The following is a 20,459-nucleotide window of genomic DNA, read 5'->3' on the forward strand; positions in this document are numbered from 1 at the left end:
AAAATGAAATTTAAAAACTGACCAGTGGTTGAATTGATAGTACAGTAAGCAGGATACTGCCTTGCACGCAGCAGACTCAGTGCAATCTCCAGCAGCCATTGAGCCCTGCCAGGAATGATTCCTGAGTTCAGAGCCAGGAGTAAACCCTGAGAACTGTGGGGTGTGGCCCCCCCAAACAAACAAAGAGCTGGACAGCATTCTGCTGTGTCACCGAGTATGAATGAGATGACCGGGACTGAGCAGATACCCAGTGGGCCTCACTCCCTCCGTTGAGAGTCCTGCTTTTTGTTTGCATCAGTTTGGAGCCATAACCCAGTGTTTGGGGCTCACTCCCTCCTGATGTTTAGGGACCGTGAGCCGCAGTCCTTTGGACCGCCTTCCAGGCCCGAGACTCTCTTAACTAACTCCATGCTCCTTTGTAGGAATGTTGAATGTCTAAACCTGCTGTTGAGCAGTGGAGCTGACTTGAGGCGGAGAGACAAATTTGGAAGGTCTGTATAGAGGTGTGGGGGGCGCTGGGAGGCACCCGGGGAAGTCTGCAGGGAGCCGGGCTCTGAGCTGGTGGTGCTCATGACTTCTCCCAGTGTGTTGCTTGGGGGTTTCTCTTCAGGGCGCTGGGAGGGGCAACAGGTGCTGCCAGGAACCAAGCCTCCTGCTAGCGGAGCCTGTGCACTAAACCTTGAGCTGTCTCCGCAGCCCCCAGAACAGTTTTTTTATTGGGGGGGACCCCAGGGGTACTGCATGTGGCTTTGTCTCTGATCTTCTGTTTGTTTGTTTTTGTACCACACCCTGCAATGCTCAGGGGTTTCCCCTGGCTCTGCATTCAGGAGTCACTCCTGGCAGTGCTCAGGGGACCCCGTGGGGTGCCGGGGATCAAACTCGGGTTGGCCGCATGCAAGGCAAATGCCCCGCCTGTCGAGCTCTCTCTCATCTCTGGTCCTTACCCCTCCTCCTCCTCTTCTCCCCAGGACGCCCCTGCACTATGCAGCCGCCAATGGCAGCTACCAGTGTGCCGTCACACTGGTGACCGCCGGGGCGGGCGTCAACGAGGCGGACTGTAAAGGCTGCTCCCCCCTCCACTACGCTGCTGCCTCAGACACTTACAGGAGGTGAGGCTCCCACTGCGGCCCTCAGCCCTGCCCTCCCCACAACCCCCCTCGGGCCTCACGCTGACTCTCCATTCTCGCCCCCACAGAGCGGAACCTCACTCATCTTCCAGCCACGACGCTGACGAGGATGAGCCTCTGAAGGAGTCCCGCAGGAAGGAGGCCTTCTTGTGAGTGCCTGGGCCTGTTATTCTCCACCCTGACCCTGCCAAGTCCCACCCCCAGGCAACTTCTAGAACTTTGGGGCACTTAGTGCCCAGCCCTGGAGTAGGCTCCATGCTAAAGACAAAAGTGTGACCCACAAAAAAAAAAAAAAAGTGTGACCCACAGGCATCTTCCCAGCACCTCCAAGTTTTGTTTGTTTGTTTGTTTGTTGTTTGGGGGCCACACATGACAGTGCTCAGGGGTTACTCCTGGCTGTGCCATCAGGAATCACTTCTGGGCTGCTCTGGGAACCATATGGGATGCCAGAATCAAACCCAGGTCAGTTGGGTGCAAAGCAGGTGCCCTGCCCGCTGCACCGTTTCTCCAGTCCCTCCAAATTCTATTTTGTTTCTTTGTGGGCCACACATGGTGGTACTCAGGGGTTATTCCTGGCATTGCACTCAGGAATTACTCCTGGTGGTGCTCAGGGGACCATATGGGATGTCAGAACTCAAACCTGGTTTGGCCACTTGCAAGGAAAATGCCCCACTTACAGTACCATCATCGCTTTGGTCCCACAGAGTTCATTTTCTGAATACAAACTTCTTTCTGTTCATGGGTTTGCTTTCTTCTTGTCATATCTCACAGTGCTCAGGCCTTGCTCCTGCTCTGTACTCTGTACTCAGGGGTCATTCCAGGGGATCGTATGGGGTCCTAAGGATTGAACCAGGGTTGGCTGCATACAAGACATACATTACCTGTGATAATATCCCTCTGGCCCCCTAAACGCACTTTGTGTGTGGGGGTTGGAGGGGAGGGAGGGAAACAGACCCAGAAGTACTCAGGACTTACTCCTGGTTCTTGCTCCTACCAGAGCTTGGTGTATGGTATGTGGTACCTGGGATCAAACCAGAGTTGGCCTTATGCAGGGCAAGTGCCGTAATCCCTGTACTGTTTTTTCAGCCCTCAAAAGCACACTCAGGCCGGGATGGGGCTCAGTGGTAGAGCAGGAATCTTGCATGCCTGTGACCCTAAGTTTGATTCCCATCACTAATTAAAAAAAAAAATTCTTTTTTTTGCTTTTCTGGTCACACCTGGCGATGCACAGGGGTTATTCCTGGCTCATGCACTCAGGAATTACTTCTGGTGGTGCTCCGGGGACCCTTTGGGATGCTGGGAATTGAACCAGGGTCAGCCGCATGCAAGGCAAATGCCCTACCCGCTGTGCTATCTCTCCAGTCCCCACCCCCCCCACACACACACAAAAAATTCTTAAGGGACTGGTGCAGTAGCACAATGAGTAGGGCGTTTGCCTTGCATGCGGCCAACCCGGGTTCGATTCCCAGCATCCCAGATGGTCCCCTGAGCACTGCCAGGAGTAATTCCTGAGTGCAGAGCCAGGTGTACCCCCTGTGCATTGCCGGGTGTGTCCCAAAAAGAGAAAAAAAAAATTCTTAAAATTCAAGACTCACCTGCAGGTATTGCAGGATCATTGCCATTGATTCAGTGATTTAATACACAGAAATTGCTTAGAACAATGCTTGAAACATCTTAAGTGGAAAATATTGGTTTAGTGGATCCCTACACTTTGCAAGGGTGCTGAGGGAATATGGGGGAGAAACCCCTAACCGGAAAGGTTTGGGAAGGCCACACCGAATGGAGGGTGCTGGGACTGAATTTGGGGTGAGCCGTGACATGGCCTGAGAACGTCTGTGAGACAGGGTGGCAGCCTGGAGATGGTAGAGGTGTTGGGAGTTGATTTGGGGCTTGCTTGTTTGTTTGTTTGTTTTTGGGCCGTGCCTGGCTGTGCTCAGGTTACTTGGGGCTCTGAGCTCAGGAATTATTCTTGGCAGTGGTCAGGGGACCATCTGGGATGCTGGGGATCGAACCAGGTGGACTCCGTGCAAGGCAAGTGCCCTACCCGCCGTGCTATCGCTCTGCCCCCAGAGATGCTTTTGTACTCCAGGTCCTCTAGAGTTGCGTTTTTCCACCTTCTCCCCAGTGGGCCCATGCCAACCTTGGTTTCTTCTCATGGCCCCTAGTCTCTTGCCATGGCCCCTTGTCTACTCAATTTTTCTTCTGTGGTCTTCTTGGTATACCCTAGGTATACCAAGGTGAGAATGTTCTAGAGTTCAGTGCTTCTCCAAGTTGGCTGCAGCCCCTGAGTCACTTGGTTAAAAGTATTCAAGCCAGGTCCCACCTTTAGAGATTGTTCCGATGACCAGTGTTTTTGAGGTCCATCTGTCAACTGTGTGATTGGGACTATTAGGACACATTAGAAATTTTATTTCATTTGGGGGCTACCCCTGATGATTAGGAATTTTGAAATTTTGAAATTTTGCCCTTTATTAGGAATTTTGTAAAGCTCTCCAGGTAAGGGCCCAGAGAGGTGGTGCAGGAGGAGGGGGCCCACAGGGTGCTTGCCTTGCAGGTGGCCAGCCGGTTTCAATCCCTGACATCCCATGTGGTCCCCTGAATACTGCCAGGAGTGATCTCTGAGCACAGAGCCAGGAGTAAGCTTTGGGCATCACTGGGTGTGGCCAAAAAATAAAACAAAATAAAAAGTAACAACAAAAGAGAAGCTCTCCAGGTACCACAAATAGGAAGGGAAGGAAAGTGTGAGAATCTGCCCGAGTGGCTCAGGCCGACCTGTGAGAGGTGGGAGTGAGTCTCCCCAGCACAGTGGATGCACTCCCGTGGGACTCCCCTGCCCCTCTCTGCCGCCCAGGCAGCTGCCCCCTCTGGGCTGGGCCTGTCCCTGCCTCACAGTCTGCCTCTGCCCCCTAGCTGTCTGGAGTTCTTACTGGATAACGGTGCAGACCCCTCCCTGCGGGACCGGCAGGGCTACACAGCAGTGCACTATGCAGCCGCCTATGGCAACAGACAGAACCTCGAACTGGTAGGTCTGGGCTCTGGCCTGTGTTGAGGGGGATGAGCTGGCTGGCCGGCCAGCGGGCCACCGCCTGTCTCTGTAACGGTGAGTTCCCTGGCCAAGGGTGGGTGAAGCTGATGCGGTTTCTAGATATGGGGGGGGGACTTTGTGCGTCAACTGTGGGAGAGAGAGGGACGGCCGGGGGATGCGTAGGCGTGCACAAACCGTAGCGCCTGTTGTCCCGCCCCATTGCAGCTCTTAGAAATGTCCTTTAACTGCCTGGAGGATGTGGAAAGTACCATTCCAGTCAGCCCTTTGCACTTAGCTGTGAGTCCTACTTCCTTTCCTCTCGCCCTCCCGACCCTTCCTGTTTCAGCGGCCCTTCCTTGTGCCCAGGCCCGTGGGGATGTGGTAGGCACGGGTGCCTCAGGCAGGGCTTGGGCTGCTGAGGCGTTCGAGGAGCTTGGTGGGGCTGAGTCGGGGGACTGTGGGCTGGAGTCACCCAGGGGCAGAGGTGAGAGGGCAGTGTTACAACTGGGTGGGTGGCCTGTACCCCTCCAGGCCTACAACGGTCACTGTGAAGCCCTGAAGACACTGGCCGAGACGCTGGTGAATCTGGACGTGAGGGACCACAAGGGCCGCACCGCGCTCTTCCTGGCCACTGAGCGAGGCTCCACGGACTGTGTGGAGGTGCTGACGGCTCACGGCGCCTCTGCCCTCATCAAGGAGCGCAAGCGCAAGTGGACACCCCTGCATGCTGCTGGTGTGTGCACCTTGGGGACAGCCCCTCCTTGGCCAAACCAGGCCCTTGAGAGCGTGACGCCCCTCCCCCTCCCCAGTCTCTCCTGAATCGCAGTGGGGTGAGGAGGATGGACTTGGGTTTTGTGCCAGGCCGACACCTGGACACCTGGCGGTGCTCAGGGGTTGCTCCCAGCAGTGCTGGTTGTGGGGGGGACCCTGTGGTACTGGGGATCAAACCCAGTCCTTCACGCAGAGCCCGTGCTTCGCAGTCCTGACTTGGAGTTCCTGTCCCCGGGATTCCTCCCTGCCCACATCTGCCCAAGATTGCTCCCCTCCTGGCTCCGCCCCCTTCCTCCTGACTGTGCCCATCCTCTCACAGCTGCCTCTGGCCACACTGATTCCCTGCACTTGCTGATTGACAGCGGGGAGCGAGCTGACATCACAGACGTCGTGGATGTCTACGGCCAGTGAGTGGGGGCTGGGCTCGGGTGGGTGTGGGGCTTCCCTTCCCAGCCAGGCCCTCACCTGTGCGCCTGCCGCTCTGTAGGACCCCGCTGATGCTGGCCATCATGAACGGTCACGCGGACTGTGTACACCTGCTGCTAGAGAAAGGATCCACAGCTGATGCTGCTGACCTTCGGGGTCGCACTGCCCTGCACCGGGGGGTGAGTACACAGGCGCAGTCACAGACTGGCCATGCAGAGCCCAGTAGCCATGGGGCAGCAGGCTGTCGGAACTGGGGCTGTGGCTCGGCAGTAGGGTGCTTGGGGCCCTGTGCACGCATGAGCCAGCGCAGGTTGCCTGGCATGTGGGCTGCCAGACTCGGCCCCAGGGTTTTCTGATGGCCTTGTCCCGCTGGGCCATGTGACCAGGGCCCCTGCCCCCATCCTCTGGTTTTCTGCCCGAAACCTGCCTCCTCCCTTGGGATTTGGGTTTGTTGGCTTGTTTTTGGTTTGGGATCACACTGGAATCTGGGATGTGTGTGCATGTGGGTGAGGCAGTCAGGCCTTACTGGCATGTGGGTGGCGCTCAGGACTTAGTCTCGTCATCTCTGTGCTCAGAGTCACTCTCAGTGGTCCTTAGGGGACCATTTGTAGTGCTGGGGATTGAACCTGGGTCAGCTGCACCTTGTACTAAGTCTCTGCCCTGCCTCCCACTATGGTATTTCTTTTGTTTTTGTTTCTGGGCCACACCCAGCCATGCTCTGGGGTTACTCCTGGCTCTGCACTCAGGAATCACTCCTGACATTGCTCAGGGGACCATAAGAGATGATGGGGATTGAACCCTGGTTGGCTGCGTACAAGAAAAATGCCCTACCTGCAGTACGATTGCTCCAACCCCAACCGTGGAGTTTTGGATCCGTACTTTTCCCTCGTTTCATCTCCCGCTCCAAAGCTGATTCTCTTCCTCCTGTTTATCTTTGGGCTTAGAGACACTGAAGGAAGAAGCTGCTTAGACAAGGATAGGAGCCCTGAAAGTGGTTCTTTCTGTTGCTGGTTTATTATTATTATTATTATTATTGCTTTTGGGGTCACACCCAGCAATGCTTAGGGGTTATTCCTGGCTCTGTACTCAGGAATTACTCCCAGCAGTTTTGGGGGGACCATATGGGATGCTGGGGATTGAACATAGGTCGGCCGTGCACAAGGCAAATGCCCTACTCGCTGTACTATCGCTCCAGCCCTTGTTGCTGTTTTTTGGACCACATCCGCCTGTGCTCCGGGCTTACTCCTAACTCTGCACTCAGAGACACTCCCAGTGGCTATTGGGGAGCCATATGGGATGTTGGGTATTGAACCCGGGTTGGCCGCTTGCAAGGCAAGTGCCCACATGCTGTGCTATCTCCCTAGCTTCAGAAATGGTTCTTTTGTTTCAGTTTTGGGGCCACCCACTCTTACTTGGGGGGCTCCTCCTGGTTCAGGATTCGAGGCTCAGTTCTGGTGGTACCGGGGTCTAGGTGAGGCTGGAATGGAACTTGGGGCCCCAGCCTCCTGCTTGGCTCCGGAAGTGGTTCTTGAGCCTGGGTCGGCCTCCTGACTGGCCAGTGGCCAGGGCCTGAATCCTCCCCACATGTACCCACGTCCATGCCCCGCAGGCAGTGACTGGCTGTGAGGACTGCCTGGCTGCCCTGCTGGACCATGACGCGTTTGTGCTGTGCCGAGACTTCAAGGGCCGCACGCCCATCCACTTGGCCTCCGCGTGTGGCCACACCGCAGTGCTGCGGACCCTGCTGCAGGCTGCCCTGTCCACAGACCCCCTGGACGCGGGGGTGGACTACAGTGGATACTCGCCCATGCACTGGGCCTCCTACACTGGTACAGGGCTGGGGACGGGAGGGGGACAAGGGGGGCAGACAGGGTCAGAGACCAGGGACAGTGGGCTGACGGCGGGTTGAACTGGATCAAGGGGTGGGATGGACCAGAAGACGGGACAGGGGCCATCGGGGATGGTCTGAGTGCCTGGTTGGCATGCGGGAGGCCCTGCTTGCTGACCTAGCGCCTATAGACACCCAGCACCAGCGGGTCTGACCCAAAAATATTAATGAGAGAGGGGACAGGATAGCGGCGGGGACGCTGGCTGATCCTGCCCTCTGCCATACATCTCCTTTGTCCCAGGACACGAAGATTGTCTGGAGTTGTTACTTGAACACAGCCCATTTTCATACCTGGAAGGAAACCCCTTCACTCCTTTGCACTGTGCAGTGTAAGTTCCCGCCATTGCCTCTGCCCTTTGCAAGGGTCTGTCTTGGGAACCTGGGACTGGGCTCCCTTTTCCCTTGTCCCACCTGCCCACTCTGCCTGTTCCCCCAGAATTAATAACCAGGACAGCACCACAGAGATGCTGCTGGGAGCTCTGGGTGCCAAGATTGTGAACAGCCGTGATGCCAAAGGACGGTGAGTATGGAGGCGGGGTCCCCGGTCGCCTCAGGTGACCACTCGTGTCGCGCCCAGCCTCACACTCCCTCACCTCCCCGCAGGACCCCTCTTCACGCCGCTGCCTTTGCGGACAATGTCTCTGGGCTCCGGGTGCTGCTGCAGCATCAAGCTGAGGTGAACGCCACCGACCACACCGGCCGCACGGCACTCATGACGGCGGCGGAGAATGGGCAGACAGCTGCTGTGGGTACGGAGGGGCTGCGTGGGAGCGAGGGGAGCACCTCGTGGGCTTTCGAAAGATGGGAGTGGGGGCCAGAACCGTAGTCCAGCGGAGACGATGCTTGCCTGGCTGGCGGTCAACCCACATTCCATCCCAGCACCCCGTAGGATCCCCCAAGCCCTGTGCCAGGAGTGATCCCGGAGTGCAGAGCCGGGAGTAAGCCCTGGGCACCTCTGGGGGTGACTCCAAACACCACCCCAGAAAGGATGGGAGTGGGGTCCAGGAAGCAGGAGCTTGCCTTTGGGAATGTCTCCACTGCGGATGGGGCGGTGTGGAGGCCTCAGTCGTGTGTGTCCTGTTGTTGCCTTGTAGAGTTTCTGCTGTACCGGGGGAAGGCAGACCTGACCGTGCTGGACGAGAACAAGAACACTGCCCTCCACTTGGCGTGTAGCAAGGTAAGGGCAGGGAGAGCGGGGGAGGGCCGCAGGGGTGAGGCGCCCTGTTGGGTTTGCCTCCCCTCCCCCCATGCTTGCCCCTCTCACCGGTGGCTTGTAACGCCCCGTGCCCCCTGCCCCAAGTCTGCGCTCTGTTCCTCTCCCTCAGGGCCATGAGAAATGTGCCCTCATGATCCTGGCAGAAACCCAAGACCTTGGCCTTATCAATGCCACCAACAGTGCGCTGCAGATGTGAGTGTCGGGGCAGGGGCTCCGGCGGGGGGAGGCAGGTGGGTGAAGGACGCCCCCTCCCCCTGCCACCACTGCCGCGCGCGCGCACTCCGGCTCACGTGCCTCTTCCCTCCCTCCCCGTCCTGTCCAGGCCACTCCACATTGCTGCCCGGAACGGTCTGGCCTCTGTGGTGCAGGCCCTGCTGAGTCGGGGCGCCACTGTGCTGGCTGTGGATGAAGAAGGTGGGTGGGGTGCAGAGCCCCCCGCCTCTCCCGGGTTTGGGGTCGGGGACACTCTCGAGGAGGTGACTTCTTAACCTTGCTATCAACTGGGTTTTCTTCCCAAGGGGACGCTTCAGAGCAGGGACCCACCACCAGTATGCCAGTCTCTGAGGGGGTCTGACGGAACTAGGGGGCGCCAGCAGGGTCTTCCAGAAGACCTCCCACACCTCAGCCCCGTGGCCCCCTGCCTGCCCCCCGTGCCTCCCTGCAGAGCCCTGGAATTCTGAGTACTCCCTCCCCGCCTTGGGGTGCTCGCCCAAGGCCTTGACCCCCTCCACAGAGAAGAGACTTGGGGGCGGTGGGGGAGGGGGCCCCGGCGAGGGATGGGGGCCCGGGAGGCGGGACCCTGGACCTCAGTTGTCCGCCTTTGGCCCGCAGGTCACACCCCAGCACTGGCCTGCGCCCCCAACAAAGACGTGGCAGACTGCCTGGCCTTGATCCTCTCCACCATGAAGCCTTTCCCACCCAAGGACGCCGTCAGTCCTTTCAGCTTCAGCCTGCTCAAAAACTGCAGCATCGCCGCCGCCAAGACGGTGGGTGGCTGCGGGGCCCTGCCGCACGGGGCCTCCTGCCCCTACAGCCAGGAGCGGCACGGCGCCATTGGCCTAGACGGCTGCTACTCCGAGTAGCCCCTCGCGTCCCTCCCCCGCCGGTGGCTTGATATCTTATATTTATTTAGAAGAAGTCTATACATTTAGGGCACTTTAAAGGAGAACACGGCTGGGTGTGGGGCGGGGGCGGAGGGGGTGAACGGAAGCTCTGGGGTGCTAGCAGCCGCTCGCCCATTGCACACCATCCTGGCAGGGGTCTGGGGCGGACAGGGAGCAGCCCAGGCCCTCGGTACCCCCAGGGCAGCCCCTCTGCCGAGTGTCCCAGAATGATTGCTAAATGCCTGGCTCCCCTCTGTTACCGTCTCTCGGTTCCCCCTTTCTGCTGCCAGACCCTCCTCTGTGGCCCGCTGCCCCCTGCCCTCCTGCCAGGCAGACCCCCTCCTCTGTCATCCCCATCACTGCCTCCCTGCTCGCCGGCCCCTCCATCCACGCAGCAGTGAGAAGCCTTAATTTCCGGTACTGTGTGAGCACTCTGGGGGTGTCCCCCCTCCCCCTTCCGGGGCAGCTAGAGGATGAGGGGGGAGGGTATTTAGCACTGGGGCCTGGAACTTTCCCCCCCAACTTCTGTCCCCCATCGCCCCTCAAGTTCAAATGCAAAACACTTGAAGCAGCAACTACTGTACCTGGGCCCCATCCTGCACTCTCCCCTGGCTCCTCATATGCAAATCAAGGGCTGGTTCTGCCCCCACAGCCTGCCCCCCCCAGCCCCCGCCCCTCCCCCTCCCGGCCCGGACCCCGCCACGCACTTTAACCTTGCTTCTTTTAGCTTCTTTTCGGAGGGCAGAGCCTGTGGCCCTTCCCTCCCTGGCTCTCCTCCCTGAACTTTCGAGGCTTGTCATGAATTTTTAAGTGAGCATTTTATCCCTTTAGGGGAAGAAGCAAATTGATTTCCTACCCATTTCAAATCACAGCACTAGTATGTCCTATGTGTTTCAGGCATGTGTTTGCATGTATGTGGAGGGCAGGACCGCGGTCTTCCTTCTGCGCCCCCCTCTCTCTTACGTCCCCCCAGCCCCCACCTTCCTTATGTCCCAGAGTCCTTGCCCCAACCCCCTTCTCCCCCAGCCCCCCAGTCACTCCTGATCTGAAGCCAAAGATGGTGGGAGGGGCTGGCAGACTCCCCTCCGGTATGAGGCTGACTCTGATCGAGGGAGCGACCACGGGCGCTGGGCCTTGCGCCCACCTTCCTTCCCAGCCAGCCCCACCCCGAAAGCCAAACTGGGCTGGAGTGAGGAGGGGCAGTTTTCTCTCTCAATGTAGCATTGAATTTGGCCCCTGTCCCTGCAGACACCCCTGTCTGTCCACACATCTCCCAGCTCAGCACCCCTGGACAGTCGACCCGCACGGCGCACCCCTCCCTGCCCCCATCCTCACACTGATACCTCAGCCAGGGGCCAAGACACAGAACTTGAATCTAGGTCACGCCCCCCCCCAGCCCACAGTGCGCCCACGCCCAGTTTGGCTGCCATCAGTATTGTCCCCGGAGAACTGGACAGGCTTCGTTTACACAGTACAGGGTCCCCATCCTGGGGCACCCCCCCACCCTGCTCTCCTGCCCCCACTTTTCAGTTGGGTACCCTGCAAGTCTCGCCACCCTTGCCGCGGGGGGCAGAGGGAGCCCCTCCCCGCCCCAGTTGGTCCCTTCACCGTACCTCATGCCCCGACCCGAAGCCTGGCCTGTCTGTCGCCCTCCCTCTCTGTGTCTTGCTTCCTGCCACCTCTCAGTTCCTGAACCATTTCAAAGCTTCCAAATGACCATTATTGGTGAGAAGGATTGTGCAGCTTTTTAGTTTGTAATTTTTGTTTTCAAAGCCAAAGGGCCTTGCGATGCCCCTCATGCCCCAGCGCCCCCCCATGCACTCCCCCGCCTCGTCCTTCCCTACACGACAATCAATGTGACCTCTCTTAAGGGCTGCAGCCCCCACCCCACCCTGCTGGCTCTACAGTGCTTGTCCCTCCCTTCAGTTCTTGCTCCTTGAACCTTCCCGCCCTCCCCCCCTCCATTCCTCTCATTTTGGTGCTGGGAATTAGTTGGTGGGGACGGGTGCGGGGGGAGCAGGGAGATGGGTCCTCCCAAGAAGACCCTCGGGGATCAGGGGATCAGTCGTGTTCTCCTTTAGCAATGTGGGGTGATGACAGGAAGAGTCGGTGTCCGGGGCAGGAGCCCCGCTGTTGTGCTGGAGGAGATTTCTGGTGGCTGCCTGGTCCCCGCTGCCCGGCCCCTCCAGTGCCCCGTCAGCAGTGCTGGCCGGTGGCAGGGCATCCTCTGCCCCTCCTCGTGTGGCCGTGAGGAAGTCTGGAGGATGAGCAGCCTCCTCCTTATGCCAAAGGAAACCCCACACCCACCCCGGGCTCCCCAGCCCCTCGAGGTTTTTGAAGCATTCTGACCATTCTCATGGCCACTGCGTATTTATTTTAACGTTAGGATTTTCCTTTCTTTCTTTCTTTCTTTTTTTTTTTTTGGAAAAACCTCTTTGACTTAAACGGGTGTGGAGAAGTAAAACAGGCAGAATGCCCCCCAATCGTCAGGGGCCAGGTGGGGAGGAAGCACCCCTGCCCCGCCCCGCCCCCCAGCGCAGCTCTAAAGCACTTGCTTCAAGTAATAAGCACTTTTGAGAAAAGGCCTATTCTGAGTGAGGGGCCTGGGAGCGGCCCGGCCCCCAGCGAAGGAGTCAGAGCAAGGGCGACCTAGCAGACAGGGAAGTGTGCGTGGACCGGACGAGGGCCCGATGGAAAGAGCCAGTTTTTCGTTTCTGATTTGGGGCGTTGGGGGGGGAGGTTTCCAATTGGGTGGTGGCTTTGGAAGGGTTGTGTATAGCGTTCAGAAAAACAAACGGCACAAACTGGGGGTCCCCGGCGGGACCCCCAGACCCGGGTCACTGCCACTGTCCCAGTGAGACTGTTGGGCCACCTCCCTTCCCCGTGGCCCCCTGAGCCATAGGACTGCTGAGAACCACTGAATGTACAGCCCATGAGGGGTGGGGAGCGGCCCCTGGGGAAGGGGCTTCTCCTGTTTGGTGCTGTGGGGGGTGGGGAGATGAGACTGAGGGAATTGCCACCCCAATAGACATGTGTTCCTGGGGGTGAAGGGGCTCCGGGGGCCTCCCCCCTCCGCCACCCCGCCACGGCCCCTCCCCCTTCCTCCTCCCTATCCGTTTTGACTGTAAGTCCAGCTCACCTTTGCCTTCAATATGTAACCAAAGGAAAACTCAATACTGTTTCCGCCGCTGTCTGACCACCCGAGCACCTTCCGACTCCCTGGCCCTGGCCCCGACGGGAAGAGAGGCCGGGGGTGGGGGGCTCCGAGTGAATAGTCCTGCAGCTGTGCCCGCACTCGCCGTGGGCAGGGCCGGGAGCGGCGAGGTCGGGCACTCCGGGTCCCCCAGTGACCCCCTGAGGGCTTCCGTGGGGGCCCCTCCCTCCCGCCTCCGCCTCTCACCCTCCCCACACCCCCACACCCGGTGTTCATCCCCCGCCTCCCCTCCCCTTCTCTCCCACTGCAAAGGAAAATAGCCTTACAGACCCGAGCCCAGACGCCCTTCTGGGGGCACCCACCTCGTGGCACCCTCCCTTGGGAGGAGGAGGACCGGGAGCCCCCGCCGCCCCGCCTGGCCCGTCCCGCCGCCTTGACCTGGGCGTGGGGGGGAGGAATCTTTAAGGACCAAGCCCTGTGGGCTGGGAAGAGGGAGGCCGGAGGGAAGGGGTTGCCCAGGGAACCCCCCCCAACCCGCCCCCTAGAGAAGCGACCAAATCCCAGAGCTGGGAGGGAGCCGGAAGGGGGGGTCCGCTCTGAATTACTTGAAGGTACTGACCCGAGGCTGCTGCTGCCCACAGGTGTGAGGGGACCTGTCACTGCGTCTGGGAGGGCTGAGGGTGGCAGTCGGTGGCGGGGCGTGAGACCCTCTGTTGGCCCCGGCCCTGGGCACCTGACTGCCCCTCCCGCCTCCATCCCTCCCTCTGGGCACCCTCTCCAATTGCACTAAAGTAGCTGTTGTGCCAGTCTGACCCCCACGCCAGGGGGGGTCTCTGCTTCCAGTCTTTCCTCCCCTCTCCCTCTGCTCCGTCCCCGGACAATCTCCCCGTCTCCCCCCCCCATTCCTGGATAGCTCAGCTTTGTATGTGTGGGGGGTGGGGGCGGGTTCTGCCGGCTTGGGTTCGGAAGGGGTTCAGGAAGGGCTAGGGGGACAGATGGAGGACGGAACCTCTTGCCCCTTCCTCAGCTCCAAGCACGGGAAGACTGGCAGTGGGGGGAGGGGGCCCCCTTGCTGCCTGCCACAAGTCTTGCAGATGTGCCAAATGGGGGTGGGTGGGGGGAGGGTGCCTGGAAGGGCGGCCCCCAGGGTGGCTCTCAAAGCAATACAGTTCCTCCTGTCTGCCCAGGAGGGACCGCAAGACAGGGGAGAGGGTTGGGATGGGGGCCGGGGTGGGGGGGTGGTTCCCTGTGTACAGCTGTGTATATTCAGGGGTGTTCTCTGGTCCCCGCGTGGGCGTCTGTGTGTGTGACCTTCCCCATCCCTGTGCCCTGCATGACCTGTGATGCTGCAGACACCACCATCCTGTGCAGGGGTGTGGGGGGCTGGGAGGGGCAGCCCCCCCCCCCCCGGCCCTTTGCACCCTCCACCCTGTGACCCATGTACTCGGTTGTAGGAAGTAAAGAGAACTGAGCACAATTCACTGGATTCTAGTGGAATCTTTCTCTAAGCAATGTTTCCCCTTCCTGCCTTCTCCCTGCTCTGGATCTCCCTGTGGTGCTAGCGTGGGGGTCGGGGGTCGGGGGGGTGTTCGATGCTGGTGGGCAGCAATAAAGGGCAGCACTGCCCAGATGCCTGACTCCCCAGGGTGCTGAGGGCAGCAGGCCAGTGGGGACCTTGGTGCATTTGCCCCGCCCCTCCCTCGCCCCGGGCTAAAGCACAATGCTCTCCCCACCCCGCCCCGTGGACTCCCCGCCCCGCCCCGCCCTCCTGGTCCTCCCTCCACCTGCTTTGAGCCTCCTCCCCTCCCGCCGCCTCCCTCCCGGTTTTCTATGCTGTTTTGGTGCAAGTACAACTGTCGTAGTTATGGCTTTGGGATGGGTTCTGTTTATTAAAATCCTGTTGCTCCTACTGGCCCGGTGTCCCGCCTCCATTCCTGTGGCTGGGGGGGAGGGGCAGGCCCGGGGCCCCCCCCACCCCCGCCCATCAGCCCTCTGGCAGCAGGGGCCGCAGCCTCTCCTCCATCAGCGCGATGGCGAGCATGAGGCCACCCCCCAGCGACAGCCCCAGCCCCTGCAGGAGCACCTCGAGCGCAGGGAGGGGCTCGGGAGGACGGAGCAGGGCCGGGAGCTGCGAAGGCAAGGAAGGGAGGTGTCAGAAAGCATGGGCGCCCCCCCCGCCCCCCAACTCGGCTGGCCCAGGGGAGGGTGGGAGCTCCAGCCGCAGTGCTCTCTGCTCACCATGTCCACCAGGGCCACGTAGAGGAAGACCCCTGCTGTGACGCCAAACACCCAGGGGGTGAGCGGGACGGGGCCCAGACTGAGCCCCACCCCCAGGGCTGCGCCCCCCAGTCCCAGAGCGCCAGACACCAGACTCAGGAGCAGCAGCCGCCGGAAGGGCAGCCCGGCCCGAAGCAGCATGGCGAAGTCGCCTGCGGGGGGACAGGGTGAGGCGCTGGGACTGAAGCTGCCGGCTGCGCCCCCCAAGCCCCGCCACTGCCCCTCCGGCCCGCCCCGCTCACCCAGTTCATGTGGCAGCTCGTGGCAGAACACCGCCAGCGTGGTACTGAGGCCGCTGGAGAAGCCATCGGAGAAGGCGGCGCCTGTGGGTGGCAGGCGGAGGCTGTGGGGCCTGAACGAGGCCCCGACCCCCGCAGCGCGTTCCCGGGTACAGAGGTGCCAGCCCCAGGCCTGCCCTGCACACCTATGGCCAGCCCGTCAGTGAGGTTGTGTAAACCATCTCCCAGAAGAACCATCCATGTGAAGCTGCCATCCTGGTGCCCGTGGCTGTGGCCTTGGTGCCCCGGTGGGGGCCGACTGTCCTGCTCCCCCTGGCCCTGAGCTCCTGGCTCTGAAGGAAGGACAGTGGAACGGAGTTGGTGATCACAGGTGGGAGCAGAGGCCGGGGACCAGCTCTGTCCTCTCCTCCCCTGGGCACCTGGTGCTGTGGCCTGCTGCAGGGCCACGGTGGTGCCCTCCTCTGGGTCTGGGTTCCGTGCCCGGCGCTCCTTCCCGGTGTGCCAGCAGCATCTCTGAAATGGGAGGGTATACCTCCTGGTGGCGGAGGCGGCAGAGCCGGCGGCCGAGGCAAAGCCAGCCTCCCCTCTGGGAAAACGAGCACCTGGGATCACCAGGAGCCCCTGGGCGGGGGTTCCCGGGCCTCTGCTGGCTTCCCAGGTGGCACCTCCCTGTTCTCTTGCTGAGCAGGCACCCCTGCTCAGGTCTGGGTCTGGGGGGCCGCCAGGCCTCTGCCAGAGGACCTCATCGCCCGCCCCCACCCCCAGGCCTGTGGGGCCCTTTCTCAGCTAAGGCCCCTGGTCTGGGCGCGGGGGAGATGAGGGGTGTCACGCACTGGCCTGGGCCTCTGGCGCCGCAGCAGCCCCAGCGTGTTCTCCAGCGCGAAGAGCAGGAAGAGGCCTCCAAGTACCGACAGGCCCGGGCCCAGGTCCTCTTCGGAGTGACCGCCCGGGCCCGTGTGATGTCCTCGTGCCTGTGGGAGAAGAGGTCAGGGCAGTTCCTCGTGAGGGGACGAAGTGACCTTCAGGACCCCGAGGAGCAGGGAGGTCCCGGGAGAGGGTTCCCCGGGGGGCAGGTGCACAGGAATCGGCTTCACGTACGTGAGGCAGCAGGTGGAGCAGCGCATCCCCGCAGAGTGTGCCCACGGCCAGGGCACCCAGGAAGCCTAGCAAGGGTCGCAGCAAACGAGGTCCCAGGAGCCGCAGCAGGAGCAGGGAGAGAGGAGCCGGGAGGCTGAGGAGCAGGACCGCCAGGGCGCTGTGAGTCAGGGCTGCGGAGGAGAACGTGGGGGGGGGGGCGGGGGCTGAACTCAGTCAGAAGCCAGCTGGAGCAGAGAAGCCCGTCTCGCCTCCCAGGAATCGGGGCCCCAGCACCGTTCTCACGCACTGACCAGACAGTAGGTTCCCAGGGGCACTGGGGGCCGGGGCCTGGATGCAGACTCGGCTGTCGATCTGGTAAAGCAGTGCCGGGCACAGCAGAGCAAACTGCCTCGGGGTCAGTGGGGCTGCTGGACTCAGGCCGAAATTGACCAGCAGCTGGGAGCCGTTCAGGCACTGCAGGAGGCGGGAGCGGGACACTGAGAAGCGGGACCGGGACCTTGAGCCCTCAGTCCGTGTGCTGTCTGGACTCCTGCGTCTCTCCCGGCCCTCCCTGGGCTCAGGCTGGCAGGGACAGGGATGCTGATGAGTTCATTAATGGGTGACCTACTGTGGACAGTCGGAACCCTCCATGGGTCTTAGAAAGGAAAAACCAGGCTGGAGAGATCGCACAGTGGGTAGGGCGTTTGCCTTGCACGCAGCCGACCTGGGTTCGAGTCCCAGCATCCCATATGGTCCCCTGAGCACTGCCAGGAGTAACTTCTGAGTGCAGAGCCAGGAGTAACCCCTGAGCATCGCGGGTGTGACCCAAAAAGCAAAAAAAAAAAAAAAAAAAAAGGGAAAAACCTGGAAGACCCTCCAGCCACCTCTCCAGCACCCTGCCACATGCGCGTCTCTCCTTGACCTGGAGGCCTCCTGTGATGGGGCATTCGCTTCCCTGGGCTGCTTAAAGGGTCAGCGTTTGTGGCTCCCTGTGCTGCAATAGCTCTTCCCCGCTGGCTGTCCTCAGATCCGACTCTGTACTGCTGCTCTGGAGTTCTGGCTTTGCCACAGGTGGCCCCTAAACTGGAGCCTGGAACTCTGGGTGCCTTTAGGTATGCTGAGCCCAGAAGGAATATGTTTCACTGTTGGGATAACAGAGCCTAAGACCACAGCTGGATTTTTTTTTATTAACTGTAAATGAAAAACCTTAAGTGTTACCACTTACTAAATTGAAACATTTTGGGTTATCTGAGGGCTGGAGCATAGCACAGTGGTAGGGTGTTTGCCTTGCGCACAGCCAGCCAGGCCGAGCCGGGTTCGATTCCTCTTCTCCTCTCGGAGAGCTCAGCAAGCTACTGAGAGTATCTCGCCCGCACGGCAAAGCCTGGCAAGCTCCCTGTGAGGTATTCAATATGCCAAACACAGTAACAACAAGTCTCAAAATGGAGATGTTGGGGCTGGAGAGATAGCACAGCGGGTAGGGCGTTTGCCTTGCATGCAGCCGACCCGGGTTCGATTCCCAGCATCCCATATGGTCCTCTGAGCACTGCCAGGAGTAACTTCTGAGTGCAGAGCCAGGAGTAACCCCTGTGCATCGCCGGGTGTGACCCAAAAAAAAGGCAAAAAAAAAAAAATGGAGATGTTACTGGGCCCGCTCGAGAAAATCGATGAACAACGAGAGGACAGTGTTTGACGGACGGGTTATCTAAATACCATAGCCATGGGCCAGAGGAATAAGGCACTTGCCTGGTACAGCCAACCCAGGTTTGTTCCTGGTACCGCGTATGGTTCCAAGAGGCAAAGCAACGGGTGATGCCTGAGCCAGGAGTCGTAAGCCTTGAACAGCTGGGCATGGCCCCATAAGCAAATAAAATCCCATGGGCTTGGGGAGACAACTCAGGGGGCTGGAGTGCAAGGCTGAGGTAACACGTCCTCAAGCATCGCCTGGTCCAAACACCGAACATTCGGGCCTGCACAGCCACCCAGGCATTGCTGGTTAGGGTTCCTGACCCCCTCAGCACTGCCTGGGACGCCCCCCCGACCCTGCCAAGAACCAACCCCCCTCCCTTTCTTCCTTCCACTGTTCTTGCTGGGGTCTGCCAGGGCCATGCTGTCAGCGCTTGGGGGGCTTCAGGGCAGTGGCAGCAGCACCTCAGAGGCCTGCTGTGCTAGGGATCAAACTGGAGTCCCGCCCCACGCACCCCTCCCCCCTCTGCGGTCTCCCCAGCCCTTTCTCTCCCTCCCTTTAGTGCTCATCATACTTACATCCTCATTCAGATGGTCAGCCAGTGAGTGGTCCAGCAGCAGGAGCCTGTGAAAGAGGCCCAGCCCCGAAGGGCCTGGCCCACGGGGAGGGGACGGGGCCTCGGGCTTGCTCAGGTCCCCCCACCCTGACGGACTTAGAGGCAGCCCTGCCCAGACATCCACATTCAGCTCTGAGTCCTGCAGCCTGGAAGGGTGGAGAAACCAAGTCAGAGTCGCTGAGATTGTCCCCCCTTGGGAGGTCCCCAGTGTGCTTAGGAGAATGAGGACCAGCCACTGGTTAGAGTTCTTGAGATCCAGGGACCCAGAAACCAGGGCCCTGAGAATTGGCCATTTATAGGAGGGCCCAGAGGGGAGGTGGCAGGGATAAGAAAAATGGGGAAGAAGACTGAGAACACTATAAACTGGGAGCCACATCAGTCTGGAAATACTGACTGAGCAAGGCACCCACAAGCCCAGGAATCTAGAAGTTGAGAGAGTTAGAAGGCACGAGAGGGGCTGGAGCCACAGCACAGCAGGGAGGGTGCTTGCCTTGCACGCAATGACCCCGGCGCCCCATACGGTTGCCTGAGCCCTCCAGGAGTGATCCCTGAGTGCGGAGCCAGGAGTGGGCCCCGAGCACTGCCAGGTGTGTCCCCACCCCATCCTGCACAGAACATGGTGGCAATAGACACTTAAGGATCTTAAAAAGATACACACTGAAAAAAAGTGTGAATCCAGGAATCTGCTTTTGGGAGGCAGAGCTAGACCCTGGAGAGTCTCAGCCAAGCGCTGAGGGCTGGAGTTGGGTTTCCTGGGAAGGGCGCAGTACCTGTGTGTGGAATTGTCTCCAACTGGAGAGGAGGCCCGGCCAGCTGCATGCCCCTGGGGTCCCAGGCGAAGTCCCTGCACTCGGCCCAGCCCCAGGCTGTGGAGAAGCCTTGCCAGGCCCCCTGCCGTCAGCGTCCCGTTCTCCCCATAGAGGCCAAACAGCTGGGCCAGGTAATGGTTCTGCTCCTGCTCGGCAGGGCCAAGGTCAGGGCCAGAGCCCCCTGCCCAGCCCAAGGCCATCCACACACACAGGCCAGCCAGCAGCTGACTCGTCGGAAGCCCCATTGTCGGGGTGAGGGCTGAAAGGCTCTAGGCGCAGCTTCTAGTCTCCCCGAAACATCCTGAGAAGTGTGTCCTGGAAGAGAAGCGGAAGGCAGGTAGGTGATGGGCCGCTGCTCAGCCAGGGAAGAGCCCCCAATGCTCAGAGCCCCTCCCTCCGCCATTCCCCCTTCCCCAGCCTCCTGGGGGAGCTTCTCATCTGCTAGTTCTCGGAGCACTTGCCTCACGCGATCCAGAGCTGACCTTCCAGCAGGTCCCCCAGACCCCACCCCTCAGCCCTGCAACCTCCCCCCACCTCTCTGTTGCCCCCTCAATCCCCAGGACCTCACCCCACTGGCAGCACCAGAGCTGTCACCTCAGAGGTTCCTGAGGGAGGGCAGGAGGGAGCCGGGACTCAGCCTCCAGGTGCCCAGGTGGACCGGAGGCCACGTCAGAGCGGCCAGAGCTGCGGCAGTGGACAGGCGCCCCCTCCTAGCCCACCTCCCTTGGGGCGGGGCCAGGGGTGGGGCCAGTGTGGGAAGGTCCACATCAGAGAGCAGTTAATGGTTCACTGGTCTCTGGGGTGGAGTCAAAGGTCAGTCGGTTGGGCCCCGATAGGGAGGGGCCACCGACTGCCTCAGGAGAAGCCACATGGCTGCGAAGAACCTGGACCCGGCCTTTTCTTGCAGATAACTCACCCACCCCCACCCCACGGGCGCCCTCTAGCCTTTCCCTGCCTACCCGCCTACCCTCTCACCTCACCTACCTTCCCCCTGGCAGTGGGTTCTGCTCCTTGCCAACCCCCAGGCCCTCATTTCATGGGAAA

The 20,459-nt window shown here is 60.4% G+C and overlaps 2 protein-coding genes across 2 annotated transcripts in view; one reads left to right on the forward strand and one right to left on the reverse strand.

The window, feature by feature from the left end:
- ANKRD52 (ankyrin repeat domain 52) overlaps positions 1-9,660 on the forward strand; it is a 16,846-nt gene extending 7,186 nt beyond the window's left edge. The window contains exons 13-28 of the mRNA XM_056119940.1: positions 423-491; positions 969-1,109; positions 1,196-1,276; positions 4,038-4,149; positions 4,378-4,449; positions 4,684-4,885; positions 5,243-5,330; positions 5,411-5,528; positions 6,959-7,178; positions 7,479-7,566; positions 7,674-7,757; positions 7,841-7,986; positions 8,332-8,414; positions 8,563-8,645; positions 8,776-8,867; positions 9,285-9,660. Coding sequence (XP_055975915.1) covers positions 423-491; positions 969-1,109; positions 1,196-1,276; positions 4,038-4,149; positions 4,378-4,449; positions 4,684-4,885; positions 5,243-5,330; positions 5,411-5,528; positions 6,959-7,178; positions 7,479-7,566; positions 7,674-7,757; positions 7,841-7,986; positions 8,332-8,414; positions 8,563-8,645; positions 8,776-8,867; positions 9,285-9,535 — 1,930 coding nt within the window. The 3' untranslated portion in view covers positions 9,536-9,660. The remainder of the gene's footprint in view (positions 1-422; positions 492-968; positions 1,110-1,195; positions 1,277-4,037; positions 4,150-4,377; positions 4,450-4,683; positions 4,886-5,242; positions 5,331-5,410; positions 5,529-6,958; positions 7,179-7,478; positions 7,567-7,673; positions 7,758-7,840; positions 7,987-8,331; positions 8,415-8,562; positions 8,646-8,775; positions 8,868-9,284) is intronic.
- Positions 9,661-14,694: 5,034 nt separating this feature from the next.
- On the reverse strand, positions 14,695-19,660 carry SLC39A5 (solute carrier family 39 member 5). Its single transcript, XM_056120271.1, has 10 exons — positions 19,377-19,660; positions 18,569-18,752; positions 16,615-16,777; positions 16,325-16,494; positions 16,060-16,197; positions 15,646-15,739; positions 15,412-15,558; positions 15,230-15,310; positions 14,949-15,139; positions 14,695-14,838 (listed from the first exon to the last, which is right to left on the reverse strand). The coding sequence occupies exons 1-10, from the start codon at positions 19,658-19,660 to the stop codon at positions 14,695-14,697; spliced, it is 1,596 nt and encodes a 531-aa protein (XP_055976246.1).
- Between the last annotated feature and the right edge of the window lie 799 nt (positions 19,661-20,459).

The sequence above is a fragment of the Sorex fumeus genome, unplaced genomic scaffold (genome assembly GCF_029834395.1).
Source record: "Sorex fumeus unplaced genomic scaffold, SorFum_2.1 ptg000042l, whole genome shotgun sequence".
Taxonomy (NCBI): domain Eukaryota; kingdom Metazoa; phylum Chordata; class Mammalia; order Eulipotyphla; family Soricidae; genus Sorex; species Sorex fumeus.

What these genes read in the sequence shown, in the direction of transcription:
- SLC39A5 (XM_056120271.1), bottom strand. Translation starts at nt 19,660, where the DNA reads ATGGGGCTTCCGACGAGTCAGCTGCTGGCTGGCCTGTGTGTGTGGATG. An exon ending in CACTGACGGGCTGGCCATAG is followed by an intron (nt 15,311 to 15,411) that starts GTGTGCAGGGCA and finishes TGCCACCCACAG; the next exon opens with GCGCCGCCTTCTCCGATGGC. An exon ending in ACGTGGCCCTGGTGGACATG is followed by an intron (nt 14,839 to 14,948) that starts GTGAGCAGAGAG and finishes TTGCCTTCGCAG; the next exon opens with CTCCCGGCCCTGCTCCGTCC.